We start from the raw sequence: 21,669 nt of genomic DNA, 5'->3' as shown, positions 1-21,669 counted from the left end.
GAGCATGTCTCCACTGTAGGGTGTGTGGGATATTATGAGATTGCACTAAGTCCTGGGAGGGTCTAACTAAAGTATGTCAGTTATCCCTGTCAGCTTGCAGGCTCTCCCCATCGCCCATCTAATTTCTTCTCCCTTAATTTAATTCTGACCATTCCGTTATAATGGCATTTTCAGCTGGAGAACTGCATGTACTTCAGGCAGTCTATGGACCCTCAGCCGTTGGAGTCTTGTGCTTGTCTAAACCTAAAGTGTACTTGCCTGTGTAACCAATTCATGTCATGTAATTGCAAATCTGCCTTGAGCCCCTTAACTTGGGTTGTATGTGTGGAAATGCACCGTTTTCAGTTTTTTAAAGCAAAAGTGATATTTGGCGCTGTGCACAAGCGCAGTCTGGTTCCTGGCACACACAGCCATGGCTGCAGCGCACAGAGACCCTACACTGCCGCACACAGAGGAAAAAAATTAGAGGGAACATTGGGTACTGCCCACGCAAATGTTTACAGATCCAGCCTGACACCTGGGAAATTCAACAGTAAGGGATCTGCAGCTAGAAGTCTCTATCAGATCTTTAACACATTTCACTGGAATTGGAACCTGTTACCTGCAAGTTGCTCACAGGTTTTGCGGCAGACAATCAACCTCCTGTGCTATCTCACTGGGATTGGGTTTGTGGCATATGTTGTGGAGCTCTTTTTGTAGAACACGCAGAAGTGCTGGAATAGGTTTAAGGGGCTTCAAGCTTACAACACTCCCACCCTCTACCCTCCCAGTGCCCTTTGAACAGCCCCTTGCTTGTCACCTCCCACTGCTCAATTGGGTGCTTAACAGTGAGTGTCAGGAAATCTCAAGCCCACTCTCCTGGTCTAACTGACCAAAGATGCCTCCTGATTTCCAGGGTTACCAATCAATCCCTGGAGTACGGGAGTGTGGTGTGAATTTGTTGTGACTGTCTGCTTACCTCGGCCCAGCCGATTGCTGGTGGCAGTGCAGCAGGACTGCCCACTCTGGGGTGTTGCATTCAGGATAGAGCCCCCTTCACCTTGGTATCATCCGAGCCCTACTGTCTCCAATCAGGTGAGATTACAAACCTTGCCCCCCACACCCACTTATTCCCATCCGTCGCTAACATCTGATATTACAGAGGCACTCATATACTTTTGAAATCATTTACTGCTGCTCAAACTGTGAACATGAACACAAAACTGTTTCAAGCTTGTTGAAGTCCGTTCTAAGACTCGAAGAAGTGGTTGAGCCCACATAAGTCTCCAGTATTTGCATTATTCGGTCTTAGAACGGGGACTGTTGTGGGGCGGGCTCTTGTGGGGTAGGCTCTTGAGAGACAGGCTGTTGTGGGGCAGAATGTTGTGGGATGGACTCCTGAGAGACAGGCTGTTGTGGGACAGGCTCTTGAGAGATAGACTGTTCTCGGGTGGGGTCTTGAGAAACAGATTGTTGTGGGGCGAGCTCTTGAGAGACAGACTTTTGTGGGGCCGAATGTTGTGGGACGGGCTCTTGTGGGGTAGGTTCTTGAGAGACAGACTGTTGTGTGGTGGGCTCTTGAGAGACAGGCTGGTGTAGGGTGAACTCTTGAGAGACAGGCTGTTGTAGGGTGGGCTCTTGAGAGACAGGCTGTGGTGCACTGGGCTCTTCAGAGACAGGCTGCTGTGTGTTGGGCTCTTCAGAGGCAGGCTGTTGTGGGGTGAATTCTTGAGAGACAGTCCGTTGTGGTGCAGGCTGTTGTGAGACAGAATCTTGTGATATGAGCTGTTGTGAAACAGACTGTTGTGGGGCAGGAGGAAAAGGCTGTTGTGAGGTGGATTCTGGTTGGACAGGCTCATGTCGGGCTGTCTCCGGGGTGATCCCTGGCAACACTGTCGGCTGTCTCATCTCCTTCTCTTGGCTGTTCAGCTGAATCAGAGACTGTAGAAAGCACAGAGAGATATGTGAGAGAAGGGAGAGCTGAAGGCACCTCCAACCCCTATGGAATCATGTAAGCATGCACTCACTCACTCACTCACTCACAAATGTTACTAAGGCCTCTTTGCCTTGTAAGGCTTGTGCCCTCCCTGTGTGACACCTGCTTGTGCGTCCTTGGAAAGTCATTATTTACTTGTGAGTGTCCTGTGTGGGTCCTGTACCTTAAGACTGGTGCTGTGGGACCCTTCTGATTGAATAGTGTCTCAGGTGCCTTGGGCCTGTTCTTCTCCTGCAGGCAGCTCCTGCCGATCTCTGAGCCCAAAAGGAACAAACGTACCCCTGTTTACCGGCTGTAAATAGCTCAGCACTGAAACCATCATCTTACAGCTTAGAGTTCCATATACTTGTGAACATATAGGTACGCCAGAATAGAAGGAATGTACTGCCCATGGAAGTCCCAGAGGTTTGCAAGTAGAACTACTCCTCAAACTCAAAGTAGTTTCTGGTCCAGGCCAAAGCCACCAATGAGGCATTTATTCTTTTACTTGGAATCTATCAGACGGCATGGCAGCCTGACACACGCAAGATTTGAAATGCCCCTGGCAGCTTCACAATGGGATTACACCTTCACCAGGGTTTTAAGTATTGGGAGAGCATGAGCTGGCCATCAACACCTAGTGAAAACATCTTGCAACATGGTAGTTTTGTGTCATACAGGCACAAAGTTCTATAGGCAAACAATATTTACGTATATTTGACAAGCCTTTCAGGTGCATAACAAACTGACTAGAGAGCACCTCTATCAGGGTTCATACCACCGACTTTACTATTCAAACATAACCAAAGACAAGTATGGAACTCAGAAAGAATTGACCAAATTAGGCTTAAGCTGTGCAGCAGTCAGGACATTGGCCTTTTCCAAAATCTCTACCCGATCATTATATTTATAGTTATGGACGAGCCCGCCTTACACTAGAGAGCAGGTTCTAGTGCCAAGAGTACCAGGGTCTGATCAAGCAGGGGCAAAGAGAAAAGAAAAATAATGATTCACTCCCCCTTCTTTCTTTTAAAAGTCTGTGACTACAGGAGTGGGCCCCCACTGTAGAGATCAGTGGAGCCCGAATGACTTGAGTATAAGGTGAGTGACTACACTACATAGATGTGGTCATGATTTCAGCATGACTGCCTTTTCTTTCGTGTGGGAATCACACTAAAGAACACAAAGGGCACACACCCAAGACTCACATCCCTCTATCGTACCTTAGGGCACATACCCAAGAGTCACATCCCAGCCTTGTACTTTAGGGCACACACCCAAGACTCGCATCCCTGCATTGTACCTTAGGGCACACACCCAAGACTCGCATCCCTGCATTGTACTTTAGGGCACACACCCAAGACTCACATCCTTCTATCGTACCTTAGGGCACACACACAAGACTCACATCCCTGCATTGTACCTTATGGCACACACCCAAGACTCACATCCCTGCATTGTACCTTATGGCACACACCCAAGACTCACATCCCTGCATTGTACCTTATGGCACACACCCAAGACTCACATCCCTGCATTGTACCTTAGGGCACACACCCAAGACTCGCATCCCTGCATTGTACTTTAGGGCACACACCCAAGACTCACATCCCTCTATCGTACCTTAGGGCACACACCCAAGAATCATATCCCTGTATTGTACTTTAGGGCACACACCCAAGACTCGCATCCCTGCATTGTACTTTAGGGCACACACCCAAGACTCACATCCCTCTATCGTACCTTAGGGCACACACACAAGACTCACATCCCTGCATTGTACTTTAGGGCACACACCCAAGACTCACATCCCTGCATTGTACTTTAGGGCACTTACCCGAGACTCACATCCCTGCATTGTACTTTAGGGCACACACCCAAGACTCACATCCCTGCATTGTACTTTTGAGCACACACCCAAGACTCACATCCCTGCATTGTACCTTAGGGCACACACCCAAGACTGACATCCCTGCATTGTACTTTAGGGCACACACCCAAGACTCACATCCCTGCATTGTACTTTAGGGCACACACCCAAGACCAGGACCCCTGCATTGTACTTTAGGGCACACACCCAAGACTCACATCCCTCTATCGTACCTTAGGGCACACACCCAAGACTCACATCCCTCTATCGTACCTTAGGGCACACACCCAAGACTCACATCCCTGCATTGTACCTTAGGGCACACACCCAAGACTCACATCCCTGCATTGTACTTTAGGGCACACACCCAAGACTCACATCCCTGCATTGCACTTTAGGGCACACACCCAAGACTCACATCTCTGCATTGCACTTTAGGTCACTCACCCAAGACTCACATCCCAGCATTGTACTTTAGGGCACACACCCAAGACTCACATCCCTGCATTGTACTTTAGGGCACACACCCAAGACCAGGACCCTGCATTGTACTTTAGGGCACACACCCAAGACTCACATCCCTCTATCGTACCTTAGGGCACACACCCAAAACTCACATCCCTGCATTGTACCTTAGGGCAGACACTCAAGACCAGGATCCCTACATTGTACCTTAGTACACACACCCAAGCCCTGCATTGTAGGTTAGGTCACACACCGAAGATCAGCACCAATCCCCTCACTACCCACTTCCCTTTTATAGGGTAAGACAAACCACAGGGCCAGTAACCTTGATTGTATGATAGGGACCCCAGAACCAGCATCCCTCTACGTCGGATAGGACATGCACCTCTGAGCGGAAGACGCATAGGCCAGACCGATGTTCCAAAACAGCGTGCTGTGAATGGAAAGGGGGAGACAACATAGACAAAGAGGACCTCTCCCTAAGGAGGTGCATTGAATGAGAAAGAAGAGGCCACAGGCCAGTAGTAAAAGGGACATAATAAGTGCTGTAGCACAAAACCATCTGCACCTTCAAGGCTGAGGATACTTCTCCTGCCCCATAAAGGAGGCCCCAAGGGGAGGTGTGCCTGCTGCCTTACTCCAAGACTATGACAGAGTGAGCTGCATGAAGATGGCCCTCACTTGGGTTCAATAACTTTATCTGCAGCGCCCAAGGTGGAGAACTTCAGAGTCTCAAAATGAAAACTGCAGACCATGTGGGGGGGATTGCGTATGCTAGGGGTGGGAGCATTGCCAAGATGGACGACTCTAACTGGAGTAGGACAATGGCGAGCTCTGGATTCACTAACTCAAGGGCAGGAGCGAAGGGTATATGTCGCAAGGTGAAGAGTGAAGTCTCTCTTTTCATGCGACTGCTGTCTTGTGTATTCTCCTACAACATGTCTAACAATAGTCATGAGTGAATGGTAGCACATATATTACACCTCCCCCCTTCAGATGAATGTGGCCATGCCAGGGCGTAGAATTAAGTAGGACCAGAATCCACTGGTGACCACAACACCTACCTTCACCCCACTGTGGTCTTGTACTCTACAGAGATGGCCCAACCATGTTCTTGGTTGTGTACTCTATGGGCACATTGGGCTTCAAGTTTGGGTTTGCAACCCTGCAGTGGTGCATTCGTGTAGGGTCCAAGACAAATGGGTCTAAGTGTTTGTTTGAGGCGTGGGCTCCTAGTTGTGGTAGAGGCATTGCTTGACTCTGACAGCCTCTGGGTGGCAGTCTTCTTGTGGCTCATGGACAATGTTACTTGGTAGCAGTGGCAGAAGGATGCCAAAGCATTGGCCGTGAACACTGCACTATGTACAATCAGATAGCATATCTGGGTGGGTACAGGAGTGCTGTACATGGATACTGTCACCTGCAGTCTCTTGCAATGTGTACTGCTGTGGGCCTGACTGAAAGGTATAAGGCAAACTGCTCGGGCATGCCTGAGCGAGTGCTGGAAGACAGCTGATGTGGTTAACGCTGTGCAATGCCATGACATTAGTGTGTGTCCTTATAGGGTCTAAAGACATTGACGGAAGTTAGTAGCGGCTGACATGCCAGAAGCGGAGAGTGGGGGTAATTTAAGCGAGATTTCATAAGGCTGGGTTCTAGTAAGGCAGTTTTAAAGGAATAGATGTCTCTGAATTACTCATAGTAACCTATGAAAGAAATGTACTTGGCAATAGATACAGAAGTTGTGGTGGGACTCATGGTCTTGAGGAAGGGTTTTCTGAGGTTGACCAGGCAGGGCACTTTAGCTTTGGATAAAGAACTGAGGCTAGAAGGGAGCGGATTGCTACTGTGAATATGTACTGTTCCATCTTACAGGCTGGACTTGAGGGATCATGTGTTAGGGGAGAACTTTATGGAATTCTTTCTGGCTGCTGATTATCCTTACTCATGTAGGAAGAGCATTTCAGAGCTTAGATCCTCTCCCGACAGGCCATCGCATCCACCAACTACACCCTGCTGGGAGACCTCCACTTCCACCTCGACAACCAACTGGACCCCAACACTACATCCCTCCTGGACGACCTCCACAACATTGGACTCCGCCAGATCGTGACTGAGCCCACGCACTCAGCAGGACACATCCTCGACCCCCTCTTCACTACAGAAAACTCCATCACCTTAAGCCACACCACCGAACTCCCATGGACTGATCATTGATGTGTCCACTTCGCCTTCAGAACACCCACCATCCGCAAACACCAGCACCTGCTACCGTGAAGAAAATTAACCAAAATATCTGACGCCCAGCTCACCTCCTCACTCAGCAACTCCACCCCAACCATCGCTGAAAACGTCGACCCCAACACTGCAGCCTGAACCCTGCACAGATGGATCTCCGACAGCGCCAACGCCGTAGCCCCCCTCAAGAAAAACACCCACGCCAAGAAAGCCAGATGGGTTACAATCGAACTTCAAGAGTCCAGACGCACTTGCCGCCACCTCGAAAAGGCCTGGAGGAACACAAAATCCACAGAAGCCCACAACAACTTCAGAGCCGCCATCAACACCCACCACCAACTCATCAGAGAAACAAGGAAAAAAGTGATTGAAGACAGAATCTCCACTCATGCACACAACAGCAAAGAACTCTTCAACATCATCAAGGAGTTCGCCCAATCCACCAGCGAATCTACTGACATCCCCCCTTACAAGACCCCTGAGACAAACTCAGCACCTTTTTTCACCACAAAATCAAGAGCATCTACGACAACTTCGACGAAAACAACCAACACATTGAACCCTCACCAACCACCCCCGACACCCTGAAGCCAGCGATTTACAACTGGACAGCCCTCACCACCGAAGACACACTGAAGACAATGAAGTCAATCTACTCCGGGGCCCCCACAGACCCCTGACGCCACCACATCTTCAACAGAGCCGCCGACAAAATCGCACCCATGCTCCGCCACACCATCAACCGCTCCCTGGAGACCGCCTCTTTCCCCGACGACTGAAAACACACCAAGGTCAACCCCCTCCTGAAGAAACCCTCGGCGGACCCACTGACCTAAAAAACGACAGACCCATCTCCCTGCTCCTGTTCCCAGCGAAAGTTATCAAGAAAGCCATCAACAACCAACTCGCCACATTCATCGAAGAGCACAACATCCTCGACACCTCCCAATTCGGCTTCAGAAAAAACCACAGTACGGAAACCGCCCTCCTCGCCGCTACAGACGACATCCGCACCCTACTGGACAAAGAAGAAACAGCAGCCCTCATCCTCCTCGACCTCTCAGCGGCATTCGACACAGTCTCTCACCGCACACTAATACGCAGACTAAGCGATGCAGGGATCTGGGACAAGGCCCTCGACTGGATCCGCTCCTTCCTCTCCGGCAGAACGCAGCAGGTCAGACTCCCCCCTTTTCTCTCAGACCCTACACCTACCACCTGCGGAGTCCCCCAGGGTTCCTCCCTCAGCCCGACGCTCTTCAAAGTCTACATGGCTCTGCTCGCCCCCATCGTCAGAACCTACAGACTCAACATTGTGTCGTACACAGACGACACCCAACTCATCCTCTCCCTATCCAACAAACCCAACACCGCCAGACACAACTTTCGAGAAGGCATGGAAGCCGTTGCCAAATGGATGAAAAACAGCTGCCTACAACTAAACACCAACAAAACAGAAGTGCTCATCATGGGCCCAAACCCCTACGCCTGGAATGACACGTGGTGGCCCCCTGCCCTCGGAAGCACCCCCACCCCCACGGACCACGCACGCAACCTGGGAATCATCCTGGACTTTGAGCTCTAAATGGACCGCCGATCAACTCCGTCTCGTCCTCCTGCTTCCACACCCTCCGCCTCCTACGTAAGATCTTCAAATGGATCCCCCTTGAACACAGAAAGACCGTCGCGCATGCCCTGGTCACCAGCAGACTCGACTACGGCAACACACTCTACGTTAGAATAAACAAAAACCTCACCGCAAGCTACAGAACATCCAGAGCGCCGCTGCAAGACTGGTACATAACCTGCCAAGACACTGCCACATCTCCCAGCATCTGCGCACACTCCAGTTGCTCCCCATCGATCAGCCCAGCTCTCTTACGCCATGGTCCACCGCATCAGAAAGACCAGATCGGGAGGCCGCTCCTTCTCCTTCCTCGCGGCCAGAGCCTGGAACGCTCTTCCGCTCCACCTCAGACAGACAACGTCGCTCCCTATCTTCGCAAGAAACCTCAAAACCTGGCTCTCGACAGACCCCCTCCTTGATGGACTGGAGCCTGCTAACACCCCCCCCACCCCGAGCCTTGAGACCCATACGGGTGAGTAGTCACGCTTAACAAACGCCTGACTGATTGATTGATTGATTGAGATGTGTGTATAGAAATGAGATCCTGCTGAGGTGAGATTTTCTGAATGAGAGGATAATGAAGTGTGGGCCACTACCCTCTATCAAACCTCCTCGTCCCAGTCCTCACTCTCCAACTGCCACTACAGCTGTTTCCATGATAGTATTTTTACTTTTCAATCTTTAGCCACTCCCCTTCCAGGCTAATACTGCTACTATCACACTTCACTTCTTGTTTCTTTTGCACCGCAGCTCGAAGGCAGATCTGGCATGGCACTCCCAGATACAGAAACATGGAAGTGTGTACTCTACTTTAGGAAATGCATATCTGAAACAATATTGTTAATTGTGCTCCCTGGGTGTAGTGCTGAAGCCGACACACGGTGGGCGCAGGCACAATATGCATAGCGGGTGGCGATGTGGCCCCCAAAAAGCATGTATCGGATCAGAATGTATGAGAGCTGGGCTCTGGTGTTGGCAAAGCTTCCACTGGTGTGGGGAGAGTTTTTCGTATGTCTCATTGACTCTCCAAAACGCAATGTAACTGCTAGGCCAGGCTGAGCGCATGAGGGCTCCATACAGAGGCCTACTTCTACCTATGGCAACAAGGGAAGCAGGAAGTAGCATCTCTATGAACGAGTGGCTTCTTCTGTTGTCCTCGTTCCCAAGGAGCGTTTGAGCAAAACGACGGTGGCCCCAGGCTCAAAGAGCAGAAGAACGCAAGAGTCTCGAGGAGCCTTTTCTGCAGGAAGAGGATCAAAGAATGATGCTGGCTCCTGGGGAGTTCTGGGCAACTATGAATGAGGCTGTAACTCAGGCCTTGTCGAAGCAAGTGAGCTTTGGGCCTTCAACAAGGAGGATGAGGAAAGGAAAGGCACGGATCAGAGACAATTTACATTTTCCAGCCCTACTGTGAGTGATCGGGTGTAGGACTTGGTTGCATGATTTAGATTCCAGTAACAAGACTTCCTTCCAGTACATCGGCAGCATAAAATATACTTGATAAAGAGGGAAGGATACAAAAAAATGGTTCCCAGGTAGACTGGACAAGTTTGAGGAGAAAGGTTGATTGTTGCCCAGTGTTCCCCCACAGTCGTCATTGGTTTGTGAGGCTGTGTCCCCATCAGATACAACAGGCACACAAAGTTAATAGCTTTCAGAAGGGTTACTTTGCGACACATGCTGGTATTCGGGCAGGAGCTTACGCCCCGTACACGGTAGGATCATCGCTGAAAGGCTTTGTAGGGTTCGTTTGAGATCACGCTGAAACGAGAGGATCCCGTACCCGTTGTGACAAAGATGGAAGTATACGTCCGATGTCTGTCAGATGCCGCCTTTGATGAACTATCAGCGGATGTTGTGACAGAAGCATCTTGTGTGCTTGTGATCATGCAGACTGGATACACGTCAACGCGCATTGTTGCATTTACCATTTTTGGGTCCTCTTTTGTTTAGTTCACAGTTTGGGAACTTAATAAAAAAATCTGTAGATTTGTAAGCAAGTAAATCTCAAGCCTGCTTCTTTTGGCTTACAATTTTCTGAAAAAGAGAATACGCAGTGTCCGTCATATCAGTTAACGAAGCCCTTTCAAGGAAAGGCCAACTGTTGGGGACCCTCTTGTATAAAAACCCTGGCACCTAGCACTCCATGCTTCCACCACCCAGCAAGTAACCATAACACATGGCTAGATGGTACAAACCAGGAACCCAAGTGGTGGACACAGCTTCTCGGTTTGTAGGAAAACCAGCATCAGACAATTAGGCTACGAGTATCCTGGATTTAGGGTAACAGGTTGCAGTTCAGAGAAAATCCTACAGAGAATATAATAAGAAACCCTTGTGCTTTGAATCGAATGAAAGGAAACAAATTGATGAAGGAAAGCGATGATTGCTATAAAAGCGATCGATAAGCATGGACTTGGAAGCTGGAGGAGGCCAGGCTTCTCCACGTTCTCCTGTGGTCGCCAAACACAGCGGAGCCTACAGACAATGATGAATCTCTGTGGCATGGCCCCTTCAGAATGACCACCAAATAGCATTCTTATTGGACCTGGATAGGGCTTCCATGGAGCGATAAAGCTGGTGCCCCAGAAGGTTCATGGTGAGTGGAGCAGTACTGACTGCCCCAAGTAGTGTAACAACAGTTCCTGGAGTTTCTACTAAGGTTCTTGCACCAGTGGCGGCCGGACTGCAGGCTAAAGGTCAAAACGTATACCCTTGGTTAGACGACTGGCTGGTCACTGCTTCTTCTTCTGTGAAGGCCCTGGAAGGTGCAGCGATGGTGTGCAAGGCATTACAAGTCTATGAATTACTAATCACCACAGAGAAGTGCCAAATTCTTCCCTCCCAGGATTTGACTTTTATAGGACGCATTTTCAAACGTTGTTAGCAAAAGTAACCTGAGCTCAGGACAAGGCGGTAGCCTTCCACAATATGGGTAGGACATTACTGAAGGAGACCTCTGCTCCAGTAAGACTATGTAGGGCTGTAGGTAGGGGCTGTGGGCTTTTGGGGTTCCTTGGGCTCAAGTTCCACTTAAAGGTGTTGGTGGCTTTTCTTCTGAATCTTCGACATCTCCTTCAACGTATTACGATATGACCCTGAGACAGAATGTTTCAATAGGAGAAGCTCTGGCGTGGAGGCTTAACAGGAGCAACCTCTTGAAAGGTGTCTGCTTGAAGAACCCAGTCACAGTGCTTCAAGTCATGGATACTGTCTCTAGAGGCTGGGGATTCACACTGGGTCAGGACCTTGCTCCAGAGAGGAAGCTCTACATTCCTCAAATTGGAAAGAGCGGACGGCCGTTATGTATGCTCAAAATCATATGTGCAGACTTACAGGAAAATTCAGTTTTGGTGAGCACAGGCAACCAAGTAGGCCAACAGGTAACAAGATCTTACTCCAAGAATCCTCTGGCACAGGAGACATTCATATGGCTGAGGCTCGTCTCCCATCTATAGCAGAAGTGTATCTGCCAGGCAGGAAAATGGACCTTCGATTCCTCAACTGCCAGCTTCCATCATCCGTACATTTACAACTGCATCACAGTATTTCACAACGATTTGCAATTTAAGAAATCCCGGTGGTGGATCTGATTGAGTCTCTCAACGACACTCTTCTCCATGTCTTTTGTTTGGTGGTTCCATCGTTGAAGACCTGAGCAGTGGATGCTTTATCAACAGAGTGGCCATGAGCCCTTCTTGATTGTTTTTCTTCCGATGACAACGCAGGTCTCACAAAGTTCAGAAGGAGACAGCAGAGGTGGTTTTTGCAACCCCAGTCGGGTCCAGGAGTGTGGTACCACCTTCTCCTGTCACTGGTGGCAGAACCTTGGGAGGAACTTCCGATAGTTCCACCCTCTCTCTATTTTCCTCATCTAGCAGTGGTAAAGTGCCAGAGATTGAGGTTGTGGTTTAGAGACTGAGTAGATCAAGAAGTAACAGAGTCACAGCAGGATAAGCTTACGACTACATCAATGTGTTGCGAAAGACCCTCGAGGAAATTTAACTCATAGTGTTCACAGAGAGCATGCGACCAGAAAAAAGCAATACCATCAAAACTGTAGAGTTTCTTCGAAACTATCAGAATCCACAGTAAGAGTGCAGTGGGTGGATATATTTGAAGAAAAATCAAATCTAGAAAAAAATATTCCTTTGGCGCCTGCATATTTTATTGCATATTTTTATTTATAGCAAGGTGATTGTTGTGGGGAGTGTACCACCTTGAGCTCTACCGCTAGTATGAAAGGTATCGCCGAGAGGACCTCTGGAGCCGTTGGCCGTTCTTCCTTTACATTTGTGATCAGTGAAGGGTTGTTCTGAGGAGCAATGACTCTGGGCTGCAGAGTAAGGGAGTTGCACATTGTATTTTATTTGACCATGAGCCATCCCTAGTCTCTGCATATAAAGAGGTGCTCAGAATTGCATCATGATCCTTTGTCAGACGTCATTAGCAGATTTCCTTTCTTCTCAGGAGACAGCCCTGTCTGTCCTTGCAGAGTCGGATCAGGAGCGAGGTATAAATACATTGGATGTACAGAGATTGGTTTTATTATTTACTTGAAAAGAACCACGTAATGTAAGAAAACAGCTGCGCTTTTTGTTAAATTTGGTTTCCCGGGAAAACGTGAAAATCCTACTATGCGTACAATAAGCAATGCATCCTAATAAGCGTTATTCAGGCTAATGTTGTAGCAGAAGTACCTCAGCCAGGAGGGGTCAAAAGGAAATCTACTCAAGGAATATCTGCTTCTTGGGCAGGGCTCAAAGGTGCGTCGCTTCTCTATCTGTGGTGCGGCCACATCAGTGCTGCCTGCACTTATGCTACACATTGTAAACTCATTCTTGGGGTCCACATTGAGTTGATTTTGGTTTTGGTTTGCTGACAGCGGTTCAGGGTTGAATATGAATTTTATTCTATTGAAATACACATATCGCATGCACTATTGTTGGGGGTCTGATTTAATTGCAAATATCAAAAGTGCTCGTTATATCCTAAAAGGTAAGGACTGGGGATGAGGAAGTCTGAGGAGAAGGTAATGGCCAATTTCTTATAGGTAATCATCTCAAAACGTAGTACCCGCCCTCTCAGTACTATACGTCCCATAAACCTGAAATAACCGGATGTGAAGTGCGATGTTAGCTGGACCAGCCTTGTGGGTGGTGTGGTTAAAGACTAAAAAGTAAAACAAATTCTATACTAGGAGTAGCTGGTGTTGGCTGTTGAAGAGTGAGGACCCTAGCCCCACAGTACGTACTGGGATGAGGGAGTCTAGTTTCGAGGTAAAAAACAAGTTACACACCTGTACAATTTAGTTCTCCAGTGTTGGTATCTTTCATAGATTTCCTTGTTTGAATCGTCTCCACCTTCATGGTGGGAGTACGCACTGTATAGCTTACACAAAGGCCATTGTTAGCCAATTCACACACTTGTAATAAGAACTAAACCCCGGCCAAGCAGGAAGCCGTTCCTGAAGCACTCGTCCCCTCCAGGTCCACCGTCCCTCAGATTTCTAAGCACTAGTGTAAAGGTAATATAGATGAAGTATAAACTGCAGTGAGCTCCTATTGGTACGGAGGGTGAGTCGTGTGAATCTACGAGACATCAATACAGGAGAACTACAATCTGCAGGTCTGTAGTTTTTTTGTTTCTCCAGTCCTTTGTAGATTCACATGCTTGAATCTGAATAGCAAGCAGTAATACACTTCATAGAATAGCGCATACGTGGAGGTGTAAAGCAGATATTGTAACTAAAGATTCTCAATTATATAAAAAAAAGACGAGCTCATCTCATTGAAACAGACGGAAAAGGACCGGTCACTGCTGCATCATTGTTCTTAGTGGCATCCAGGCAGATATGTCTAGTCAACACGTGCCTGTTACTTCATGTAGCAGCCCTGCAAATGACAGGTAAGGTTACCCCAGCAAACGACGCAGTAAATGTGGCTACACTTCTTGTGGAGTGTGCTTGGACCATTCCACTCACAGGGTGTCTAGCCTTTTCATGACAGAAAACAATAGCTGCTGATACCCAACGTGCTATACTGTATGTTGACACCGCATGCTCCTTTGTCGGAGGTTTGAATGCTCTAAATAGTTGATTGGACTTTCTAAATGTTTTAGTCCTTTCAATATAGAATTTTTGGCAACTCATGGGGTACTCTTTCTGCTGCACCGGTTGGATTTTTTAAGGTTTTTTAAATTATGGGCTCATTAAGGTAAAAGTCCAAAGGGACCTTAGAAATTAAATGAGGATTAGTCTTTAAAATTACCTTGTGCTCTTTGAATTGCATGTAAATCTCTTTTACTGGAAATCTTGAATTTCACGGATTCTTCTGGCCAAAGTGAGACCCAACAGAAGAGCCATTTTCTAGGAAGGATGTTCTGCTTCTGTCGCGTGGATGAGGCCGACAGGCTTCTCTTTAGTTGAGATAAGTCAGTATTCCCTTGATAAGTAATAGGTGGTTTCCTATTTGGAGGAAAAACTCCGGAGAGCCCTTTCCGAAATTAATCAGCCTCTTAAACCAAAGTAATATTTGGGTTATGGATCTAAGAAGTTGTGAGACAGCCGCCAGGCAGACCTTTCCCGAATGGTGGGAAAGACCTGAACGTGCCGTTATAATAAGCTGCTAGGATCTGTTCGGGTGGAAACAAGGATGGATGAATGCTGTTACGAGAGTACCATATGCAGAAACAAGTCGATTTTGTTTTATATGTTTTATTTGTCATCTCCGCTTTAGCTTTGGCCAAGATTAATCTGCATTCCTAAGAAATATTTAAGAGATGGTATTAATTGTAGTCAAGAGCCCGGTCGATAAATTCTGAGACTTCGGTGTTGAATGAACAACCTGGCGCTTGTTGATTGATAAACCTCCTGGTAATGGCTTGAGCAGGATTTGCCCCTGTTACAAAGGAGCAGTAGCTCGGCGTACCACTATTCTTTCGGCCACACTGGAGCTACAGGAATGATTCATGGCTCTTTCTTAATTTTGTTTAGAAGTCGGGTATAAAAGGAAGAAGAGGAAATAAATAGGCAAATATTGCCGTCCAGACTATCTGCAAGGCATTTGCCCAAGAACCTCTTCTGCCAGCATAGAATCAACATTTGCGATTTAGGGCAGTTGCGAAGAAGTTTAGCTTTGGAGTTACCCGCCTTTGAAAGATCTCTGAGAGTGGATGTTGATCTAGTTCACTCTTGATGTTCTGCTGAGTGTCCTCCCAGTGGTCCTTATTCCCGAAACACGCTCCACCTTGAGGGTAATTTGTGCTGCAGGATCCATCTCCAGACCTTTCAGCTTCTCCGAACAGAAGATGTGACCTTGTTCAAATAGTAACAAAGATAAATGGTGGCTGGGGCGTTTACCGGCACACACAAAACCAAGTCTAACATGTTAAAGTGGGTGCTTCAAGGGGCCACCATACGATCCTCAAAGTCAGACTAAGTCCAAAATTTGCCAAGAAGCCCCCACGTGCTCGTAGACCTCGTGGCATTTGTTCAAATAATACATTGAATTTGAGTTGTCAGTACGGACCAAAACTACATAGGGGCATATGTATCAACATCTCCATTTGCGATTCTCAAATAGCGATTTTTTGAGAATCGCTATTTGAGAATTGCAAAACGGGATGTATTTAAAAAATTGCAAAACTTTTGCGATTTCTTGAAATTCCTTAATTGCGATTAGCAAATTGCGAAATCGCAATTAAGGAATACCTTCCCATTCATTCCTATGGGCCAGGAGGCCCATAGCAATGAATGGGAAGTCCTTCTCAATTTGCGATTCGCTATTTGCTAATCGCAAATTGAGAATAATTTCAAAGGTGCAAGGGTGTCATGATGACACCCTGATGCACCCCTGAAATCAGCATCTGTGCACATATGGCGCACATACATGCCCTAAGGGCATGTATATGCACCACATGGCACTTTGAAATATGCAAAAAAGTGCATATTTCAAAGAAATCGCAATTTACCACCAACTTGAAGTTGGTGGTAATTTGTGATTTCTTAGGGAGAAGTCGCACAACTTGGGTGCGTGTTACATTGCATTTAAGAAATCGCAAATTTTGCGATTCCTTAAGATTGCGAGGCTGAAATGCCTCATACATCTCCTTTTGCGATTTTGAATTCGCAAACGCTGTTTTTTTGCGATTCGCAGCGTTTGCGAATACAAAATCGGTTGATACACATGCCCCTAAGTTCTTTGTTCTCAGAAGAAAACCCTGAAGACCCAGCGCTCTTCAGTTAAACAAAGATTGCTGTGCCGCTTTGCGTCCTGAGCCAACCGTTTGCTGCTGATTTCGAGGTCTTTCAAATGAGCTCCTCATCCTCCCAGGGATGTATCCGGGGTCATGACGAACTGGAGTCTAGATGTGCGCGCCCAATAAGGAATGCTGGAGAGTCTTCACTGGGCTTGTACTTGATGTCCAGGCGTGGTACTGCAGTGGCCACTGTCACAGGGGTTTTCATTAGTTTTACGCCCTCTACACAAATGTGGTCAACAGTCGGTTTAGTTTTCACTGACATTCTCAAACACTCGCTTTCTAAAAGCCAGCATAGAGGGTGCAGATCTAATGTGGAGAAGAAGGGCGTTCCAGAGCTGTGCTATATAAATCTATGTAACATAACATAGCAGAACATGTGAGGAACCTCAGAACAAAGCCTGAACTTTCCACTGGAATTCCAGGGCTTAAAGAGGCCTTTCCTAGAGTCTTCTGTCATAGTTTCCATGCAGGATTCAAGAGCACAATATGTCACCTTAGCACATTTGATTTGAAAGGTTCAAGCTGGAACAATATCAGCTTTATCTCTGTAAAACTGAAGACCCCCTTCACATGATGTGCTGGAAGAAATCTGAGCAGAGCCGGGGAGACCCCCTTCACATGATGTGCTGGAAGAAATCTGAGTAGAGCCCTGGGAGACCCCTTCACATGATGTGCTGGAATAAATCTGAGCAGAGCCCGGGGAGACCCCCTTCGCATAATGTGCTGTAAGAAATCTGAGCAGAGCCCGGGGAGACCCCCTTCGCATAATGTGCTGTAAGAAATCTGAGCAGAGCCCGGGGAGACCCCCTTCGCATAATGTGCTGTAAGAAATCTGAGCAGAGCCCGGGGAGACCCCCTTCGCATAATGTGCTGTAAGAAATCTGAGCAGAGCCCGGGGAGAGTCCCTTCACATCAATCAATCAATCATGGTCATTTGTATAGCGCACTACTCACCCGTAGGGTCTCAAGGCGCTGGGGGGGGGGAAGTTACTGCTCGAACAGCCAGGTCTTGAGTTGCTTCCTGAAGGCGAGGTGGTCCTGGGTAGTCCGGAGGTGGATGGGGAGGGAGTTCCATGTCTTGGCTGCCAGGTGGGAGAAGGATCTTCCTCCGGCGGTGGCTCTGCGGATGCGTGGAACGGCGGCGAGAGCGAGTCTGTCGGAGCGGAGCTGGCGGGTGGGTGTGTGGAAGGTCAGGCGGGTGTTGAGGAGCTCGGGTCCCAGGTCGTGGAGGGCCTTGTGTGCGTGGGTGAGGAGTCTGAACGTGATCCTCTTGCTGACGGGGAGCCAGTGCAGGTCTCTCAGGTGTCCGGAGATGTGGTTGTGGCGGGGGATGTCCAGGACGAGTCGTGCTGAGGCGTTCTGGATTCGTTGAAGTTTCCTCTGGAGTTTGACGGTGGTACCGGCGTAGAGGGTGTTCCCGTAGTCCAGCCGGCTGGTGACGAGTGCCTGGGTGACCGTCTTCCTGGTCTCTGTGAGGAACCATCGAAAGATCTTTCGAAGCATGCGCAGGGTGTTGAAACATGAAGACGAGACGGCGTTGACTTGTCTGGTCATCGAGAGGGAGGAGTCCAGGATGAAGCCCAGGTTGCGTGCGTAGTCCGTTGGCTTGGGGGTGGTGCCCAGGGTAGGGGGCCACCAGGAGTCGTCCCAGGCGGAGGGTGATGATCCCAGGATGAGGACCTCCGTTTTGTCCGAGTTCAGTTTCAGGCGGCTGTTCTTCATCCATTCGGCGACGTCTTTCATCCCTTCGTGTAGGCTGGCTCTGGCGGTGTCCAGGTCGTTGGTGAGGGAGAGGATCAGCTGGGTGTCGTCGGCGTATGTGATGATCTTGAGGTTGTGTTGGCGTGCGATGGCTGCGAGGGGGCGCATGTAGACGTTGAAGAGGGTGGGGCTGAGCGATGATCCCTATGATGTGCTGGAATAGCCCTGGGAGACCCCCTTCACATGATGTGCTGGAAGAAATCTGAGCAGAGCCCGGGGAGACCCCCTTCACATGATGTGCTGGAATAAATCTGAGCAGAGCCAGGGGAGAGTCCATTCGCATTATGTGCTGAAAGAAACATGTGAGGAACCTCAGAACAAAGCCTGAACTTTCAACTGGAATTCCAGGGCTTAAAGAGGCCTTTCCTAGAGTCTTCTGTCATAGTTTCCATGCAGGATTCAAGAGTACAATATGTCACCTTAGCACATTTGATTTGGAAGGTTCAAGCTGGAACAATATCAGCGTTATCGCTGTAAAACTGGAGACCCCCTTCGCATGATGTGCTGGAAGAAATCTGAGCAGAGCCCGGGGAGACCCCCTTCGCATGATGTGCTGGAATAAATCTGAGCAGAGCCCGGGGAGACCCCCTTCGCATGATGTGCTGGAATAAATCTGAGCAGAGCCCGGGGAGACCCCCTTCACATGATGTGCTGAAAGAAATCTGAGCAGAGCCTGGGGAGACCCCCTTTGCATAATGTGCTGGAAGAAATCTGAGCAGAGCCCGGGGAGAGTCCCTTCACATGATGTGCTGGAAGAAATCTGAGCAGAGCCCGGGGAGAGTCCATTCACATGATGTGCTGGAAGAAATCTGAGCAGAGCCCGGGGAGACCCCCTTCACATGATGTGCTGGAAGAAATCTGAGCAGAGCCCGGGGAGAGTCCCTTCACATGATGTGCTGGAATAAATCTGAGCAGAGCCCGGGGAGACTCCCTTTGCATAATGTGCTGGAAGAAATCTGAGCAGAGCTCTGGGAGACCCCCTTCGCATGATGTGCTGGAAGAAATCTGAGCAGAGCCCGGGGAGACTCCCTTCACATGATGTGCTGGAATAAATCTGAGCAGAGCCCGGGGAGACCCCCTTCACATGATGTGCTGGAAGAAATCTGAGCAGAGCCCGGGGAGAGTCCCTTCGCATGATGTGCTGGAATAAATCTGAGCAGAGCCCGGGGAGACCTCCTTCACATGATGTGCTGGAAGAAATCTGAGCAGAGCCCGGGGAGAGTCCCTTCACATGATGTGCTGGAAGAAATCTGAGCAGAGCCCGGGGAGAGTCCATTCACATGATGTGATGGAAGAAATCTGAGCAGAGCCCGGGGAGACCCCCTTCACATGATATGCTGGAAGAAATCTGAGCAGAGCCCGGGAGACCCCCTTCGCATGATGTGCTGGAAGAAATCTGAGCAGAGCACTGGGAGAGTCCCTTCGCATGATGTGCTGGAAGAAATCTGAGCAGAGCCCGGGGAGACTCCCTTTGCATAATGTGCTGGAAGAAATCTGAGCAGAGCTCTGGGAGACCCCCTTCGCATGATGTGCTGGAAGAAATCTGAGCAGAGCCCGGGGAGACTCCCTTCACATGATGTGCTGGAATAAATCTGAGCAGAGCCCGGGGAGAGTCCCTTCGCATGATGTGCTGGAAGAAATCTGAGCAGAGCCCGGGGAGACCTCCTTCACATGATGTGCTGGAAGAAATCTGAGCAGAGCCCGGGGAGAGTCCATTCACATGATGTGATGGAAGAAATCTGAGCAGAGCCCGGGGAGACCCCCTTCACATGATGTGCTGGAAGAAATCTGAGCAGAGCCCGGGGAGAGTCCCTTCGCATGATGTGCTGGAATAAATCTGAGCAGAGCCCGGGGAGACCTCCTTCACATGATGTGCTGGAAGAAATCTGAGCAGAGCCCGGGGAGAGTCCCTTCACATGATGTGCTGAAAGAAATCTGAGCAGAGCCCGGGGAGAGTCCATTCACATGATGTGATGGAAGAAATCTGAGCAGAGCCCGGGGAGACCCCCTTCACATGATATGCTGGAAGAAATCTGAGCAGAGCCCGGGAGACCCCCTTCGCATGATGTGCTGGAAGAAATCTGAGCAGAGCCCGGGGAGAGTCCCTTCACATGATGTGCTGGAAGAAATCTGAGCAGAGCCCGGGAAGACCCCTTCACATGATGTGCTGGAATAAATCTGAGCAGAGCCCGGGAAGACCCCTTCACATGATATGCTGGAAGAAATCTGAGCAGAGCCCGGGGAGACCCCTTCACATGATGTGCTGAAAGAAATCTGAGCAGAGCCCGGGGAGACCTCCTTCGCATGATGTAATGGAAGAAATCTGAGTTCCAGTTGCCTGCATGGCCAGGGGAAGTGGTTCTGCTTCCTGACTGGCTGAAGTTTAGTTCATATTAAAATGATGTGACTTGGTTAACAATGTCACTTCTCAAAGCAGCTTTGTTATACAATGCTCTACTGCATACTCATAAGTAGCATGTGAGACTCCCACCTCCATGATGGGGAAGATCCAAGTATGTGAATCTATGAATGATTCAATACTGGAGAATAAAGATTACCAGTATGTATCAGACTATTCTAGGTCAGAAGTTCTTCTTTTGATTACAGATTTGGAGTTTAGTCTGGAGAAAGGTGGCGTGGAACACCCAGCCTCATCAGAAGCACACCAAGGGTATGGTAGTCTTCAAAGTGGAATCCAGTGCAGTCAGTGGGAGATGTTAGAGTCCACAATGACCTCAAAGTTCTTTATTGCACTCAAAGGGGTTGTGATGGTCTGGGGTGTGGAACCCATCTTGGTGTAGGGTCATACTTAGACCAGGTACGTATCTAAGAATCTCCGTCTTCAAGGAACTGAGCTGCAAATGGTTTAGCAGCTTCAGATATTGGCTGCTAAGAACCATCGACCAGAGGTGCAGTTTTCCATTTAGAAGGTGTTTCCAGATTTAGAAGGATCTGTTTCACCAGTGTAATTATAGCAGGTCAGGTTGAGTGAAGTAATGAGTTAGGGGCCGAGGGTGTGCATTCCAAATTGTGAGGAAAGAAAGGGAAACGACTCCAGCAAATTTTGAATTTGCATTATTAATTAACACCTTCTCAAAACAGACGCTAACAAGGCGAAATGGTCTTATTTCTATTAACTTTTCACACATTGCATGTGTGCAGCACTGTGCTGTACAGTGCTTTGAATTTTTAAGTATGTTTAAGCACTGTATTTTGTATTGGAAGGCAGCCCACCTTAGTAGATAAGGCTCTGTGATGCTATCTTCTTTGAGTGCAAAGCAGCACAGCTTTCTTGGAGGCTGCGCTGCATTGTGCTGCTGTTTAGTAGATTTGCCCCAGAGTGTTACACTGAGGAAGAAGCCGACAGTAGATTATATAAGGGGTGAGGAAGCCTTATTTTTGCCCTTCATTGAGCACTGTTATTACCGACCCAACAAATTGTTTGGAAGTTTGTTCACAGATAGCACAACTGAGGATACAGGACCCCCTACG

At 48.6% G+C, this 21,669-nt stretch overlaps 1 protein-coding gene across 1 annotated transcript in view; it reads right to left on the bottom strand.

Annotated features, from left to right (window-relative positions):
- Positions 1-1,152: 1,152 nt before the first annotated feature.
- Positions 1,153-21,669, bottom strand: part of CFAP157 (cilia and flagella associated protein 157) — a 202,134-nt gene continuing 181,617 nt past the window's right edge. The window contains exon 9 of the mRNA XM_085614125.1: positions 1,153-1,920. Within this exon, the coding sequence (XP_085470251.1) occupies positions 1,288-1,920 (633 nt within the window). The 3' untranslated portion in view covers positions 1,153-1,287. The remainder of the gene's footprint in view (positions 1,921-21,669) is intronic.

The sequence above is a fragment of the Triturus cristatus genome, chromosome 1_2 (genome assembly GCF_964204655.1).
Source record: "Triturus cristatus chromosome 1_2, aTriCri1.1, whole genome shotgun sequence".
Lineage (NCBI taxonomy): Eukaryota > Metazoa > Chordata > Amphibia > Caudata > Salamandridae > Triturus > Triturus cristatus.
The sequence above is the reverse complement of the archived record's forward strand: the minus strand, read 5'-3'. Positions and strand labels throughout refer to the sequence as shown.